The sequence below is a fragment of the Balaenoptera acutorostrata genome, chromosome 4 (genome assembly GCF_949987535.1).
Source record: "Balaenoptera acutorostrata chromosome 4, mBalAcu1.1, whole genome shotgun sequence".
NCBI classification, from domain to species: domain Eukaryota; kingdom Metazoa; phylum Chordata; class Mammalia; order Artiodactyla; family Balaenopteridae; genus Balaenoptera; species Balaenoptera acutorostrata.
Genome location: NC_080067.1, coordinates 83,065,007 through 83,083,027, shown reverse-complemented (window position 1 = coordinate 83,083,027; position 18,021 = coordinate 83,065,007). Strand labels below are relative to the sequence as shown.

The window sequence follows — 18,021 nt, the reverse complement described above, 5'->3', positions numbered from 1 at the left end:
CTGCAGTGAAAGCCCAGAATCCTCATCACTAGGCCACCAGGGAACTCCCCTAACCTTATTTTTTTAAACTCCAAAAAAGATCTAACCTCATATCTTCATCAGAAAAAGAGTAAAAAGAGGTTCTTTCATTATCCTACTTACTGGTGCCATCTCCATGTTATTAATCTGAGCCTCATGGAAGCCTCCATCTGACATAACTTCTTCTTCTGTTTCTTCTTCTGCTGTAGCAACATTTCTTCGCTTGAATAACTGAAAAATAAAAGTCTGTTACTAAAATAATTCTAACACAAGGTAGTTCAACATCCAAACACTAGGCACTCCACTTTTAAAAGGCAATAAGGATGGAGCTTTTTGAAAATCATTTTTTAAATTCTAACGTTTGTGCCACCTTCAACCTTTCCTGATGAGGAACTATTTCAGAATTCTCCACTCTTATAATCTAATGCAATTAAGTATCACATCATACTATCACCAACCCTTGATGAAAAACTTACTAAGAGAGGCCTGACACTACATGACATATTAAAAAAACACATAAGGTTGAAAAAGGAGCTGGGGCATGCTTGGTCATTTCCCTCTTCACTATTGAAGTAGGTGACAGGATAGTCTTACCAATACATCAGGGGAAATAGGATAAAAATGCTGTTAGAATGACTTAATACCTCCCTCATAACCCTAAAGGACAATGGATCAAGGCTTCCTGACCTTCCCAACCTGTCCAACAACCAATGATGACAAATGACCTCTGCTTGAACACTACTTTTAAAGCACCCATTAATTTGTGCAGGCAAAGGAGAATAGTTCTCACTAACGGCAACTCACTAAGATGCCTTCCGTTACATCCTAGGCAGTACACTTATTCATTAAGCCATGACAGAGTAATAATAACTTATCCTCTCACCCTATATGACTAAACAAAGCAGACGAAATCCCTAAAATAATAGGTTTCAGACATCGGACAACAGACAACAGAGGCAGTGATCCTTCAGAAGAAAAGAAACAAGGTCAGTCCTACAATTGCCTCAGATTGCCTGGATGGAGTTTCTAGCCTGCAGCACAGGTAGGGTGAACCTAAACAGGGTCTAGAGGCCCCCTCAACTGAGGAGACAGCATTCAGAACTGATGAGGCCAAGACACCTAGAATCTACAAGGCAGAGTACTGAAGACAAGCAACCAACACAGAACTCCAAAAATCTGTGGAAGGTTCCCCTTAAGTCTTTACTGGCTTAGTACTCACAAGCGCAGGTGTGTGATGAAAAGGTCCAAAGCTGGAAAAGAAACCGCCTTCAAGGAGCATGCAGAAAAATTTTGAAGGTCACACAGGTCAAGCAATCATTCATGTTTCACCTAGCTGTTAATAGAAATGACCTCCCAATATATGGGGCACTAAGGAGAATACTCAGAAGGGTATTGACTCAGTAGTGAGGTAAATTAGTCCCAGATTAAAGACTGTTCTGGTCCAGCCCAATGGAACATAAAAGCAAACTGGTTTCAAGTAACTTAACTACATCCAATGATACATTCAGAATTACACATATTAAAAGAATACAAAAAACTCCAACGACAAAGGAGGTAAAATTTACAATGCTCGGCATTCAATCAATAACTAATAAGCATGCAAAAGAAGTAAGAAAAGACCACCCACGAGGAAAAGAAAAAGCAATCATATCAATCAAAACTACCTATAAACGGAAAAGATGGAAGAACTGGACAAGGAATTAAAATAGTTGTTATAAATATATTCCATGTATTCAAAAGTAGAAGAAAGTATAACCATGAGAAGGAGAGATAGGAACACATGAAAAAAAAAGGCAAATCAAACACCTAGATATAAAAAATACAATTTTTCAAATGAAAAGTATGCTGGAGGTGATTAAGGTCAGATTAGATATTGTAGAAGAAAAGATTAGTGAATTTACTTAAGGCCATCACAAAATAAAAGGGATGGAAAAAAGGCTGAGAAAATATGTACAAAACATAAGTCAGCTGTGGGACATGAAGTGGCCTACTACACATGCATTGGAGCCCCAAGGATGGGGGTAGGGAAATATATTTGGAAAATTAATGGTCAAAACTTTTCCAAATCTGTGAAAAATACAAACCACAAATCCAAAATCTCAAAGAACTCCAGGAAGAAATATGAAGAAAACATGATAGGACATTATATCAATGTTTAAAATCAGGAATAAAAAGATAAAATAAAAGATAAAGCAGCCAAAGGAAAAAAGACATCTTACATGCATGCAGGGAAACAAAAGATAAGACTGACAGCAGACTTGCTGCTGGAAACAATGCAAACCAGAGAGTGTGGATCAAACACAGTTAAAGTATCTCAAGCGACCACTGGGATAGCCACTACAGAAGTTCCTCAAAAAACAAAAAAAGAATGAAATTCTGCCATTTGCAACAATGTGGATGGACCTAGAGAGTACTATGCTTAGTGAAATAAGTCAGACAGAAAGAGACAACAACAGATACTCTGTGTTATCGCTTACATGTGAAATCTAAAACATAAAACAAACAAATGTAGATAACAAAGGAGAAACAGACTCACAGATATAGAGAACAAACTAGTGTTTATCAATATGCAGATGGAAGGGGAGAGGGATGAGATAGGGGTATGGGATTAAGAGACACAAACTAACAATAGTATGTATAAAATAAATAAGCAACAAGGATATATTGTACAGTACAGGGAAACATAGCCATTATTTTATAATAACTTTAAATGGAGTATAATCTATAAAAATATTGAATCACTATGTTACACACCTGAAACTAATATAATATTGTAAATCAACCATAGTACAATTATAAAAAAAAAAGAAATCAAAAAAAAAGGGGAGAGAAACTGTTAAAAATGGAGGTAAAATACTTTTTTCAGTAATGCAAAAGCTGAAAGAATTCATCACCAACAGACCAGCTCTGTGAGGAAATGTTAAAGGATGTTCTTCAGACATAAGGAAAATGATACCAGATGAAATAAAGATCTAAAAAAAGAATGACAAACACCCAGGAATTCCCTGGCAGTCCAGCGGTTGGGACTCTGTGCTTTCACTGCTGAGGGCATGGGTTCAATCCCTCCCTGGTCGGGGAACTAAGATCCTAAAAGCCACAAGGCACAGCCAAAAAATAAATAAAGTTTAAAAGAAATTAAAAAAAAAAAAAAAGAATGACAAACACCAGAAATCGTTAAAAGGTAGTGAAATTGGACTTCCCTGGTGGCACAGTGGTTAAGAATCCACCTGTCAATGCAGGGGACACGGGTTCGAGCCCTGGTCCGGGAAGATCCCACATGCCATGGAGCAACTAAGCCCATGCGCCACATGGCGCAGAGAGTCTGACAGAGATTGGTACATTGAGGTTTAAGATTCTAGGGGCAGGGGCTTCCCTGGTGGCGCAGTGGTTGAGAGTCTGCCTGCCAGTGCGGGGGACACGGGTTTGAGCCCTGGTCTGGGAGGATCCCACGTGCCGCGGAGCAACTGCGCCCATGAGCCACAATTACTGAGCCTGCGCATCTGGAGCCTGTGCCCCGCAACAAGAAAGGCCGCGATAGTGAGAGGCCCACGCACCGCGATGAAGAGTGGCCCCACTTGCCGCAACTGGAGAAAGCCCTCACACAGAAACGAAGACCCAACACAGCCATAAATAAATTAAAAAATAAAAAATTTAAAAAAAAGATTCTAGGGTCAAAGGTGTTCTTGTTGATAAGGTTTAGGATTATGTCATGGGAAAGCGGCTGCTGAAATAGCCTGTGGATGAAGATCTTTGAAGTGGGAAAGATCAAAGAACTTTGAGGGCTTCCCTGGTGGCGCAGTGGTTGAGAATCTGCCTGCTAATGCAGGGGACACAGGTTCGAGCCCTGGTCTGGGAAGATCCCACATGCCGCGGAGCAACTGGGCCTGTCAGCCACAACTACTGAGCCTGCGCGTCTGGAGCCTGTGCTCCGCAACAAGAGAGGCCGCGATAGTGAGAGGCCCGCGCACCGCAATGAAGAGTGGCCACCGCTTGCCACAACTAGAGAAAGCCCTCGCACAGAAACGAAGACCCAACACAGCCATAAATAAATAAATAAATAAATAAATAAAAATTTTAAAAAAAAACTATTTGAAGGAATATTAGCTGAAATTTAAAAAAAAAAAAGTGAAAACAACCCAAATGTCCATCAACTGAATGAATAAACAAAAAGTGGTATATCCACACAATGGAATATTACTTGGTAATAAAAGGGAATGAAGTACTGACACATGTTACAACATGAATGAACCTTGACAACACTATGCTATGTGAAAGAAGCCAATCACAAAAGACCATATATTGTATAATTCTATTTATATGAAATGTCCAGAACAGACAAATCTACTCAGACAGAAAGTAGACTGGGGGGAGGTAGGGAGAGATGGGGAATGGAGAGTGACTGGTAACAGGCAGGGATGAAAATGTTCACAAATTGATTGTGATAATGGTTGTACAACTCTGTGCATATACTAAAATCCATTGAATTGTAAAGCTTAAATGGGTGAATTACATGGTAGGTGAATTATATCACAATAAAGCTGTCTAAAAAAAATTGACAATTTAGAACAAAAGTAATAACAGACTAGTGGTTTGAGAACACACATGTATAAGTAAAAACCATGAAACATGACATGGTATAGTATAAGTTGAAGGCAGACTATAAGTTAAAGATATAAACCCTAAAGCAAGCACAACACACACACACACACACACACACACACACATGTATCATATCTAATAAACTACATGCAGCCTACATGAAACAAAATACAAAGACACAATTATGTTAAAAGTAAAAAGGTAGAAAAAGACTGCTAATGCTAACCAACAATGCTAATTAACAATGTCAGTTAACAGGAAGTTGGAGTGGCTATATTAATATCAAGGTTTACTATCAGGAGTAAAGAAGATAATTTCATAATGATAAAGGGATCAAGAAGACATAAGAATTCTAAACAGTTATTTACCTTTTTAACCAGGAACAGAAGGGACCTCCTTGAACTCAAGGAAGGGAATATATCAAAAACCTAAAGCTAACATCACACTTCATGAAAGATTGATTATTTTTCACCTAAGATTAGGAATGAGACAGGTATGTACACTTTCATCATTTCTATTCAAGGTTTAAGGCGTCAGTAAGCTGTAAGGTGCTAGTCAGTGCAATCAGGCAGGTAAAGAAATAAAAGGCATCCAGATTGGAAAGGAAAAAGTAAAACTGTCTTTATCTATAGTCAACATGATTATCTATGTAGAAAACTCAACAGAATCTACAAAGAAGCTACTAGAAGTAATACATGAGTTTAGCAAGCTTTAGAACAAAAGTGATTATACAAAAATAAACTATTTCTAAACATTGACAATGAACAATTGAAAACTGAAATTAAGACACCATTTATAATAGCATCAAAAACTATGAAATAGGGAAAAATCTGACAAAAAAATGTGCACCTATACACCAAAAACTACAAATCACTGGCAAATTAAAGACCTAAACAAATGGAGAGATACACCATGCTTATGAGTGGGAAGACTCATTTGTTATCAATTCTCTCCAACCTAATCTATAGATCTAACACAATCACAATCAAATTCCCAGTAGGCTTTCATGTACAAATTGGCAAGCTGACTCTTAAAGTTCATATAAAAATGCAAATGACCTAGAAGAGGGCTGACACTACCTGATTTTAAGACTCATAAAGCTATAGTAATCAAGACAATGTGATATATAAGAGATAAACAAAGAGACTAATGCAACAGAGTAGAAGTTCAGAAGCAGACCCACACAGATACAGTCAATTGAATGTATTGATAAAAGGTTCCAAGGCTGGGCTTCCCTGGTGGCACAGTGGTTGAGAATCTGCCTGCCAATGCAGGGGACACGGGTTCGACCCCTGGTCTGGGAAGATCCCACATGCCACAGAGCAACTGGGCCCGTGAGCCACAATTACTGAGCCTGCGCGTCTGGAGCCTGTGCTCCACAACAAGAGAGGCCCGCGCACCGCGATGAAGAGTGGCCCCCGCTTGCCACAACTAGAGAAAGCTCTCGCACAGAAACGAAGACCCAACACAGCCATAAATAAATAAATTTAAAAAAAAAAATGGTTCCAAGGCAATTCAGTGGGGGAAAACAATCATTTTCAATAAATGGCACCTGAACTGGACAGCCATATGCAAAAAAAAGTCCATTTCGCCTAGCCTTACATTGTACACAAAAATCAAATGTAAATGATCACAGACTTAAATTTAAGCCAGAACAATAAAACTTCTTAAAGAAAACATGAGAAAATCTTAAGTGACCTTGGATTTGGCAAAGATTTGACATATAAAAGGACAATCTGTAAATGAAAAAAAAAAAAAACTGATAAATGGAACACCACAAAAACTTTTGCTCTTCAAAGATCACTGCTGAAAATGAAAAGGCAAGCCACTGACTGGGAGAAAATATTTGCAAAACATATATCCAACAAAGGACTTGTATCCAGAAGACAAACAACTCAATTAAAAAAACAAGGAAAATATTTAAACAGAATTCACTAAAGTAGATATACAAATGGCAAATAAGCACGTGAAAAGATGCTCTCAACTTTAGTCACTAAGAAAAAGTAAATTAAAACCATAATGGCATATACTACACACACCATAGGTAAAATGAAAAAGACTGATGATGCCAAATATTGACAAAGACATGGAGCAACAGAAACTCACACACTGCTGATGAGAAGGAAAAACAGTACAATCCATTTTAGCAAACAGCAGCTTTTTAAGTATACACCTACTTAGGTGTACCCAGTCATTCTGCTCCTAAATATCTATCCCAGAGAAAAGGAAATATAGGTCTATACAAAAAGCTGTCCATGAATGTTCACAACAGCTTTATTTGCAACCAGCAAAAACTGGAAACAATCCAAATTACCATCAACAGGTGAATGGATAAACCAATTGTGGTCTGTGCATATAATTGAATATTACTCAACAATAAAACAGAATGAGCTACTGACAAACAACATATGAATCTCAAAATGATTAAGCTGATTGAAAGAAGCCAGACAGGGCTTCCCTGGTAGCACAGTGGTTAAGAATCCGCCTGCCAATGAAGGGGACACGGGTTCGAGCCCTCGTCTGGGAAGATCCCACATGCCGCGGAGCAACTAAGCCCGTGAGCCACAACTACTGAGCCTGCGAGCCACAGCTACTGAAGCCCGCGCGCCTAGAGCTGTGCTCCGCAACGAGAAGCCACTGCAATGAGAAGCCTGCGCACCGCAACGAAGAGCAGCCCCGGCTCGCCGCAACTAGAGAAAGCCCACGTGCAGCAACAAAGACCCAACGCTGCCAAAAATAAATAAATAAATAAATTCTATAAAAAATTCAAAATAAAGATTTAAAAAGAAAAAAAAGAAGCCAGACAAACAAGATGCACATTGTATAATTTCATTTATGCAAACTAACGAGTGGTGACAGAAACAGATCAGAAGTGGCTTGGAGATAGGATGAGAGGGGTAGAGAAAAGGTACCATAAAGGTGTACCAGAAAAGTCTGGGGAGATAAACATATTCACTATCTTAATTATGGTGATGGTTTCACAGATATATACACATATGTCCAAACTCATCAAATTGTGCAGTTTATTGAATGTCAACTACATTGACATATATCAATGCCATATTGACATTGTCAATAACATATGACATATTGTATACCACAAAGATTTTTTTTTTAGTTAGAAAAGAGTAATAGCTGAAATAAATTTAAATACTTCTATTATGTTAAACACTATGCGTTCCTAATAATTTTTTAAATTATTTATTTATTTTTGGGTGCGCCAAGGGCACGTCATGCGGGATCTTAGTTCCCTGACCAGGGATTGAACCCATGCCTCCTACAGTGGAAGCGCGGCGTCTTAACCACTGGACCACCAGGGAAGTCCCCTGATAATGTCTTAATACACACTCACCCTTTACTGCTCCCCTTGGAGGATGCTAAGGAACCAACTCATTATTTTGAAAACAAAGGGAGAGAATCAAGTATTTCTCTTTCCTGTATGATTAGTAATTCAGGAAAACAAAAAACCTGTTGAGGGAAAGCTCCTCTTTAGAGTGACCTGCTAGTTAATAAAAGCAGAAGGAATGATAAAATGATCACTGCAACTCCTGGTAAAGTAATGGATCTAGGCAATGACCATCAAAGGTTACTAAGCTTGAGGTGAAAAACTGATGGGTGTTGACTAGAGGCTTGATATTAAGGAACTGTTAACTTTTTAAGGTATGATAATACAGGCATGACTTGGAGATATCGCAGGTTGAGTTCCAGACCACCACAATGAAGTGAGTCACACGAATTTTTTGGTTTCCCAGTGCATGTAAAAGTTATGTTTACACTATACTGCAGTATATTATAGGAAGTGCCCAAAAGCATTATGCCTAAAAAATACAATGTATATCTTAATTTAAAAATACTTTATTGCTGGGGCTTCCCTGGCGGTCCAGTGGTTAAGACTCTGTGCTTCCAACGCACAGGGCACGGGTTCAATCCCTGGTCAGGGGAACTAACATCTTGCATGCCGCGCAGCGCGGCTGAAGCAAAACAAAACAAAACTTTATTGCTAAAAAATGTTAACCATCACTTGAGCCTTCAGCGAGTCATAATCTTTTTCCAATATCAAAAAAAAGTAACATCACTGATTACAGATCACCATAACAAATATAATTATAATGAAAAAGTTTGAAACGTGAAAACTACCAAAATGTGACATAGAGATACGAACTGAGCAACTGCTATTAGAAAAATAATGCCAACACACTTGATGCAGGGCTGCCACAAACCTTCAATTTATTAAAGACATACACACACACAATATCTGTGAAGCATGATAAAGCAAAGTGCAATGAAACAAGGTATGCCTGTACTACTCTGGTAAGCCTTTATCTTTCAGAGATATATACTGAAGTATTTATAAATGAAATAATTTGATGCCTGGGATTTGTTTCAAAGTAATTCAGGGCATTATTTTACTTCTGTCTAAAGCAGCAGTCCCCAACCTTTTTGGCACCAGGGACCTAAGACAATTTTTCCATGGACTGGGGCGGGGGGACGATGGTTCAGGTGGTAATGCAAGCAACGGGGAGCGGTAGGGAATGGCAGATGAAGCTTCGCTCGCTTGCTCGCCCACCGCTCACCTCCTGCTGTGTGGCCTGGTTCCTAACAGGCCACTGACCGGTATCGGTCTGCAGCCCAGGGGTTGGGGACCCCTGGTCTAAAGGACACCCTCCAACATTGCTTGTAGTACAGATCTGGTGGTGATGAATTTTTTCAGTTTTTGTATGCCTAAACACAGCTTTGTTTCTCCATAGTTTTTGAAAAATATTTTTGCCAGCTACAGAATTTAAAGTTGACAGTTTCTTTCTTTGAGTAATTTAAAGATGTTTTTCCACTGTCTTCTGGCTTGTATTATACACTATTAATGAGAAATCTGATGTCAACTTTATCTTTGTTCTTCTTTATATAACACGATTGTTTTCTCTGGATGTTCTTAAGACTTTCTCTTTATGATTGGTTATAAGTAGTTTGGCTATACCATGCCATAGTGTAGTTTTCTTCATGTCTTTCGTGGCTGGAATTCACTGAGTTTCTCGTATCAGTGGGTTTATAGTTTTCAATAACTATGAAAAGTTTTTAGCCATTATTTCTTCAAACATTTTTTTCTCTTCCACCCTCTCTCCTCTCCTTCGGGGATCCAAACCATGTACTAGGTTTCTTATAAGTTGTCACATCACTCACTGATGTCTGCTCTTCCGTGTGTGCATGCGCGTGTGCACGCGTGTATTCTTCTACCTCTCTTTTTCATTTTGGATAGTTTCTAGTCTTATCCCTTGAAGTTCATGAATCTTCTCTTCTGCAATTTCCAATTTACCATTGATCCTATCTGTGTATTTTTGTTCTGACATCGTAGTTTTTCTCTAGAAGTTCAATTTGAGTCATTTTTCTATCTTCTATGCCTCTACTTAATGTTTTGAACATAATACAGTTATTTGATTGTTCTCCTGATTAATGATAATGTTCTACTTCTTTGTACACCTGATAATCTTTGTTTGGATGCCAGACATTGTCATTTTGACTTAGTTGGGTACTGGATATTTTTGCATTCCTATAAATTTTCTTGGGCATTGTTCTGATATGTAGCTAAGTAATATGGAAACAGTTTGATCTTTTTGGATCTTGCTTTTATGATTTGCTAGGTAGGTCTGAAGCAGTACTAACTCTATGGCTAATTAATCTCCACTACTGAGGCAAGACTCTCTTGAATACCTAATGTCCCAAGAATTATTCCAGTCTGGCTAGGGGAACAGGCACTATTCTTAGCCCTATATAAGTGACAGGCACTGTTCCCTCTAATCCATTTGGGTATTTCTCCAGCCTTGGGTAGTTTCCTCAAACATATGTGATCAGTACATATTCAAGGAAATCCTTTGAAGATCTCCAGTTCTCTATGAATACAGGTCTCTCCTTTCTGGTATTCCATCCTATGAACTCCATTTGTTTTGGTGTCCCGGGACTCAGCTCTGTCTCAACTCAGGCAATCTATGGGCTCTGCCTTAGTTCCCCTTCCCTATGTTGAAACTTGGAAACTCTCAGGCAGCAAGCTGAGGCAAGTTGTAGAGCTCACCTCATTTGTTTCCCATCTCTAGAGATTACTGTCATTGAATGCTTGATGTCTTTTTTTTTTTAATTGAGGTATAGTTGATTCACAATACTGTATTATTTTCAGGTGTATAGCAAAGTGATTTAAAGAGAGATCATTTTCCATTATAGGTTATTACAAGATACTGAATGTTGTTCCTTGTGTTATACAGTAAATTCGTGTTGCTTGTCTATTTTATGTATAGTAGTTTGTGAACCCGATACTTCTAATTTACCCCTCCCCTACCTCCCTTTCCCCTTTGGTGACCGTAAGTTTGTTTCCTATGTCTCAGTCTATTTCTGTTTTGTATATAGATTCATTTGGATTATATTTTAGATTTCACATATAAGTGATATCATATATTTGTCTTTTTTTCTGATTCACTCCACTTACTATGATTTTCTACAGGTCCATCCATGTTCCCGCAAATGGCAATATTTCATTCTTTTTATGGCTAATATTCCATTGTGTGTGTGTGCGTGTGTGTGTGCATGCACGTGTGTGTGCATGCATGTGTGACCATCTGTATGTTTTCTTCAGAGAAATGTTTATTTAAGTCTTCTGCCCATTTTTTGATTGGGTTTTCTTTATTTGATGTTGAGCTGTATGAGCTGTTTATATATTTTGGAAATTAAGCCCTTGTTGGTCACATCGTTTGCAAATATTTTCTCCCATTATGTAGGCTGTCTTTTTTTTTGTTTATGGTTTCCTTTGCCATGCAAAAGCTTGTAAGTTTGATTAGGTCCCATTTATTTCTGCTTTTCTTTCTTTTGCTTTGGGAGACTGACCTAAGAAAACACTGGTATGATTTATATCAGAGAATGTTTTGTCTATGTTCTCTTCTAGGAGTTTTATGGTATCATGTCTTATATGTAAGTCTTTAAGCCATTGTGAGTTTACTTTTGTATATGGTGTGAGGGACTGTTCTAACTTCACTGATTTATCAATACATGAGGCTGTCCAGCTTTCCCAACACCACTTGTTGAACAGAATTTCTTTTCTCCATTGTATATTCTTGCCTCCTTTGTCAAAGATTAATTGACCGTAGGTGTGTTGGTTTACTTCTGGGCTCTCTATTCTCTATTTATCCATGCCCGTTTTTGTGCCAATACCACGCTGTTTTGATTAGCTTTGTAGTACTGTCTACAGTCTGGGAGGGTTATGCCTCCAGCTTTGTTCTTTTTCCTCAGGATTGCTTTGGCAATTCTGGGTCTTTTATGGTTCCATATAAATTTTAGAATTATTTGTTCTAGTTCTGTGAAAAATGTCATGGGTAATTTGATGCAGATCTCATTAAATCTGTGGATTGCTTTGGGTAGTATGGCCATTTTAACTATACTAATTCTTCCAATCCAAGAGCATGGGATATCTTTCCATTTCATTGAATCGTCTTCAATTTCCTTCATCAATGTTTTATAGTTCTCAAGGTATACGTCTTTCACCTCCTTCATCAGGTTTATTCTTAGGTTTTTTTTTTTTTGGACACTATTTTAAAAGAGATTTTTTTTTTACTCTCTCTTTCTGATATTGCATTGTTAGTGCAATGAAATGCCAACGGATTTCTGTATATTAATCCTGTATCCTGCTACTTTGCTAAATTCATTTATTAGTTCTAAAAGTTTTTGTGTGGAGTTTTTAGGGTTTTCTATATAGAGTATATCATATATCATCTGCATATAATGACAGTTTTACCTCTTCCCGTCCAATCTGGGTACCTTTCATTTCTTTTTCTTGTCTGACTGATGTGGCTAGGACTTCCAATACTATGTTGAATAGAAGTGGTTAGAGTGGCCATCCTTGTCTTGTTCCAGAATTTAGCAGGAAGGCTTTCAGCTTTTCACCGTTGAGTATTATGTTGGCTGTGGGTTTGTCATAAAAGCTTTTATTATGTTAAGTTCCCTCTATACCTACTTTGGTGACTGTTCTTATCATGAATGGATATTGAACTTTATCAAATGCTTTTTCTGCATCTACTGAAGTGATCACATGGTTTCTGTCTTTTCTTTTGTTAATGTGATGTATCACATTGATTCATTTGCATACGCTGAACCATCCTTGTGACCCTGGAATGAATCCAACTTGTTCATGGTGTATGATCCTTTTATGTTGTTGGATTCAGTTTGCTAATATTTTGTTGAGTATTTTTGCACCTATATTTATCAAAGATATTGGCCTGTAATTTTCTTTTTGTAGTGTCTTTGTCTGATTTGGGTATGAGGGTGATGGCGGCTTTTCATATAATGACTTCGGGAGTGTCCCCTCCTCTTCAATCTTTTGGAATAGTTTGAGAAGAATAGCTATAAGTTTTTTAATGTCTGGTGTCTTAAAACTGTTGTTTCACGTATTTTGTCTGTTTACTGTTGGTTGCTTTGAGTAATAGGGTAAATCTGGGCCCTGCTACTCCACTTTGGCTGGAAGCAAAGTCCTCATAGTACCCTTTCTGAAATTCAAAATATCCTACTTTTGGCTAATGAGAGCCTGTTTAAGCTATCTCCTGAGTCTTTTCACCACAATTTCACATCTTAACTTCCTTGCTTTATGTTATGAAAAAACATTATAGGTTCACCTTGAATATTCCCTATCTTTAATGAAGAATCAGCTATTTTTCCAAGGAGCCTTGTTCCTTTGAGAGAAAAATTCTAATGACCACCATCTCAGGGTACTAGGGGTGCTCACTGCTACAAGGTATATCACTATTTCTAGGTGTTTTCAGGACAAAGCTGGGTGTGTGTGTGTGTTTAAAGAAAATATATAATGAATCCCTAGTGATATTACCAATTCAAATTTATATAACTTCTGATTTTACATTTCCATATTTTAAGCTACAAAAATCCAGGTTCCTAGTATTAAATACATAAATACTTATTTGCTGTATTCATATATAAGAATACATAGTTTCAGAATAAATATCAATCCTATATGATTACAAAAAGCAGTTAAAGATTTGTTTATACTTTTTTTGTCCTTACGGTATATCCCAATATAGATAATTAATCATATTGTCATATTTTAAAGTTTATTAAATAATTCCTTTCTATGTAGTTTAACCACAACAAGCATGATACACAGTAAGCGTCCTTTAATTACTTTTATTTATTTTTAAGGATAGCCTCCCTCATGTTGATTTAGTTTTGTTCTACAATTACTTAAAACATTTACATGACTCAAAAATCAAACCTAATCACTAAAATTACATCTACTGGTAAAGCAAAATTTATATTCACAGGCAGGGTCCTTAATATGGTATGATGGAATTTAAAATCAAAAACACAATACTATTTAAGTCACAAGGATGACAAGAAAAGAAGTTAAGAAATTACCTAAGACTACAGCTATGCAACAAGCCCACAGGATAAACAATACTGACTGGAGCAAGAGGACAACAAATATAAGATGAAGGTCTCTAGGGCTTCCCTGGTGGCGCAGTGGTTGAGAATCTGCCTGCCAATGCAGGGAACACGGGTTCGAGCCCTGGTCTGGGAAGATCCCACATGCCACGGAGCAACTGGGCCCGTGAGCCACAATTACTGAGCCTGCGCATCTGGAGCCTGTGCTCCGCAACAAGAGAGGCCGCGATAGTGAGAGGCCCGCGCACCGCGATGAAGAGCGGCCCCCGCTTGCCACAACTAGAGAAAGCCCTCGCACAGAAACGAAGACCCAACACAGCCATAAATAAATAAATAAATAAATTTAAAAAAAAAAAAAAAAAAAAAAAGATGAAGGTCTCTAGAGTAAAGAAATAGAACTGAAATTATCTGAGAAGTTTAACCAAGTAGAAAATCAGACAAAAATAATTTAAAAGAACTGTAGGAAAGAGAAGACAGCCAGGAATTCGAAGAAAGCCAAGCAGGTAAAAAATGAGACAATTAACCCCAGGAAAAAACAAAGTATTAAGAAAGGAAATGTAACCACAGTATACTATTCAGCTCAGCAACGAATTCTTACATATTGTAATATAACTCTACACTAGGAAGATGCACAGGTAAGGGAAAGAGTGGTTTAAGAGCTTAAATCCTCACCTACTGTAACAGAACATCAATAGATAATATTTTAAATTGATAAAGACATATAGTAACATACACATATTACTCAGAAACGCAGCAGTATAAACCACGTTGAACAGCTGAGAGGTTGAAAGTGGTTTACTTGGGAATGAGACCAAGAACACTGCTGGTTTGGTTTCAAGTATTTTAGGACTATTTAACTTTTTCAACTATGTACATGTATTATTCAGAGAAAAATAGGTTGGTTCGTTTTTATCTGCTTGTTTGACCAGTTTTATTAAGAAATAATTGACATACATCACTATATAAGTTTAAGGTATACAGCATGATGGTGTGATTTACGTATATTGTGAAGTGACTACCACAACAGGTTCAGCTAACATCCATCTTCTCATATAGATACAACAGAAAGAAAAAAACTTATCCATCTTTCCTATATATCATACACCAGTGTTAGCTACAGTCATGTTGTACATTACCTCCCTCATACTTATTTATCTTATAACTGGAAGTTTGTACCTTTGGACCACCTTCCTCCAATTCTTCCTCCCCCAATCATCCACCTCTGGTAACAAGTCTGATCTCTTTTTCTATGAGCTTGGGTATTTTTGTTTTTTGTTTTTAGATTCCACATATAAGCATGTGTCTTTCTCTGTCTGGCTTATCTCACTCCACATAATGCCTTCAAAGTCCATCCTTGTTGTCTCAAAAAAATAGGTTTTAAAAAAGACAAAAATGGCCAAAATAATCATGATTTGTATACCATGTACAGACTACATGTTGACTGAAATTATAAACAAGTTATTCAGTGGGAAAAGTTGGCTGTCCACAAGTTTTATCAACTTGCTTACTTCACAAAATATTTCTTGTAACTAAAAACATCAATCAAGCCTCCATTCTTTATCACTATGGTTTTTACAGACTTTTTAGCATCATTATGTTACCTACATACATTGAGTTAGCAAGAGTCTGCTTAATTCAAAATATTTTAATAATAAATGCAAATTTCATCTTTTTATACATAAAAAAATTATAAAACTGGCTCAATCAGAATGACATCAACTAGCAAAATTTTTGCCAAAAAATAAATTTTAGTTTGGTCTGCTGGTGTCAAATAAATAAAGGTCATTTATACAGTGCTGCCTAAATAACAAATATTAAGTGCTAGTCTGCTGAAAGGAAAGCTCTAAAAGATGCAGTTATCTTTTGTGTACTTGGCAGCATCAATTCCTGAACTACCCTCGAAACTAGCTGCACAGCTGGCCTAAGCCTGTGACTTTTCCAGATAGATGACTAAGCAACTGTGGAAAGATAAACAGTACCTAAATGAATCTGTATATTACTGATGTTTACTATTTTACAAATTAGGTGTGAAACAAGTACTGCTGTGATATTAAGAAGCCTGATTTGCTTTACCAGTTCTCCTTACATAAGATGGCACATATGAAACAACAAAATTAAGATTTTAAATAGAGCAATATTCCAGAAACTTATCACAGAAACCTATTAAAGCCCTAGCACAGTTTCAGACTCATACAATGAAGATGACAGAACTTCAACTACAAATGTTTTTAGTCAGATAAGTGGGGCCATACTTGCGACCTGACAGAGCATCTGCCTTCACGCAACTGAATATGAAAAACTTATTTTTTGTTTATATAGATTTTACAATGAAGTCTAATAACATGAATTCCCTGTCACCAAGAAGAAACAGTATAAAATAAACACTGTTAATGGCAGACTGTCACTACTACATCTTCAAATGGCTTTATGCCAAATATAATGTATAGGCTAGTCGTTATATTCAGACCTATACTTGTGCTTGTGTGCGTACATACATGTATTCACATTTACATGTAAATATAAATATATAATAATGCTGTTGTAATACCTGAATTTTACCCCCAAAATAGAAGCTAAATAAAAGCTCATGCAAAGAAAAGGTTCCACTTCGAATAAGACACAGATGAATAAAGATGCAACAAGAAACCAAGAGAAACTCATCCTTTTATGAATAAGTGATTGCTTTCAAAGACAGTAAAGCACAATGTTAAGAATTCATAACTTAATTTGCTGCACTTAATATAAACTCTATTACAATATTACAAACTCATTGCCCTCCCACCAATAGTAATAATGATAAAGTGATTCAAACATCTACAGCCCAAACAAATAAAACACTGAGGTTGTAATGCACTCTTGGACTTCAAATAATTGGATTATCTAGTGCAGTGTTACTCAAAAGAACAGTGTATGTTGAATAACTCACTATAACTGTAAACTATTTATAACAAATTGCCTTATTTCTCAGGTATGAAGGGTTCTGACTCATTCACTTGCCTTTTATGGAGCTTTCATAGTGTGGGGGTCAAATGGTCCTTCCAAGCCTCAAGCCTTAGCAAAAAAAGTCACCTAAGTGTTCTACCTTTAAATTTCCTTGCCAAAAGGGATGGACCATTTGTCCTACGCGTTTTTAGAGAAAGGTAAAGTGAAGGTGAGTCTCAGATTCCCCTGTAGACATTCTCAGGTTAAAAATGATCAAAAATCCCTGTCCTAAATGTCCTTATGAATAATACAGAATTCAGGGGTGAAAAGACTTATTCCTTGAAATTTTGTTTAAAATACTACCTAATAAAGAAACATAAAGATAGAAAGACACAAAACAAGTACAGCAAACTGTTGATAATTACTGAACCCAAAGGATGGGTTTATGAGGTTCATTATCTATTCCTTATTTTTGTACATGTTTATAAACTTTCAAATTAAAATTTAGAATGAAAAGCAATGTTCTGTTGGTCACTTGAAAATTCATTAATAAACACATAAAATCTTAAAGAAGTTGTAGCTCTAGAAAAATAAAACAAATAGGCCAAAATATTAAATAGTAGTTGGGAACATGAGAACCTGAGAGATTTCTTCATTCTTCTATTCTGCTTTTCATTACCTCCACTCCCCTACCCCTAAAACATGTTGATTTTATAGTTGGGAGGGGGATATACACCACACAAACATATATATTAAACATTGTTAAAATTAAAATACAGGACGGTGCTGTCAGGATTAAAAAGAAACATTAAGTTCTTTAAGAGAAATTAATTAAGGGTAAAGGACTTACCTGCTCTTCTCTTTTCTGCTTACGTAACTGCAGTCCTTCTTCCTCCCTCCTTCTGCGCATCTCATCAGGATTCAGGGACTTATTTTTGTAACTTTTCAGACGAAAGTTCTCTTTCCCTGGGGTAGTCATGACTTCTACAAAAATAAGAGGGAGGGAGGGAACAGATGAGCTCAGCTGACTATAAAGAGCTCTGTTACTTTAATAGCTCA

The 18,021-nt window shown here is 37.0% G+C and overlaps 1 protein-coding gene across 1 annotated transcript in view; it reads right to left on the bottom strand.

The window, feature by feature from the left end:
• The window catches only part of KPNA1 (karyopherin subunit alpha 1), a 74,856-nt gene that overhangs the window by 31,327 nt on the left and 25,508 nt on the right, over positions 1–18,021 (bottom strand). Inside the window, exons 2-3 of the mRNA XM_057545705.1 lie at positions 17,813–17,946; positions 142–249 (exon numbers count right to left, since the gene is read on the bottom strand). Coding sequence (XP_057401688.1) covers positions 142–249; positions 17,813–17,941 — 237 coding nt within the window. The 5' untranslated portion in view covers positions 17,942–17,946. The remainder of the gene's footprint in view (positions 1–141; positions 250–17,812; positions 17,947–18,021) is intronic.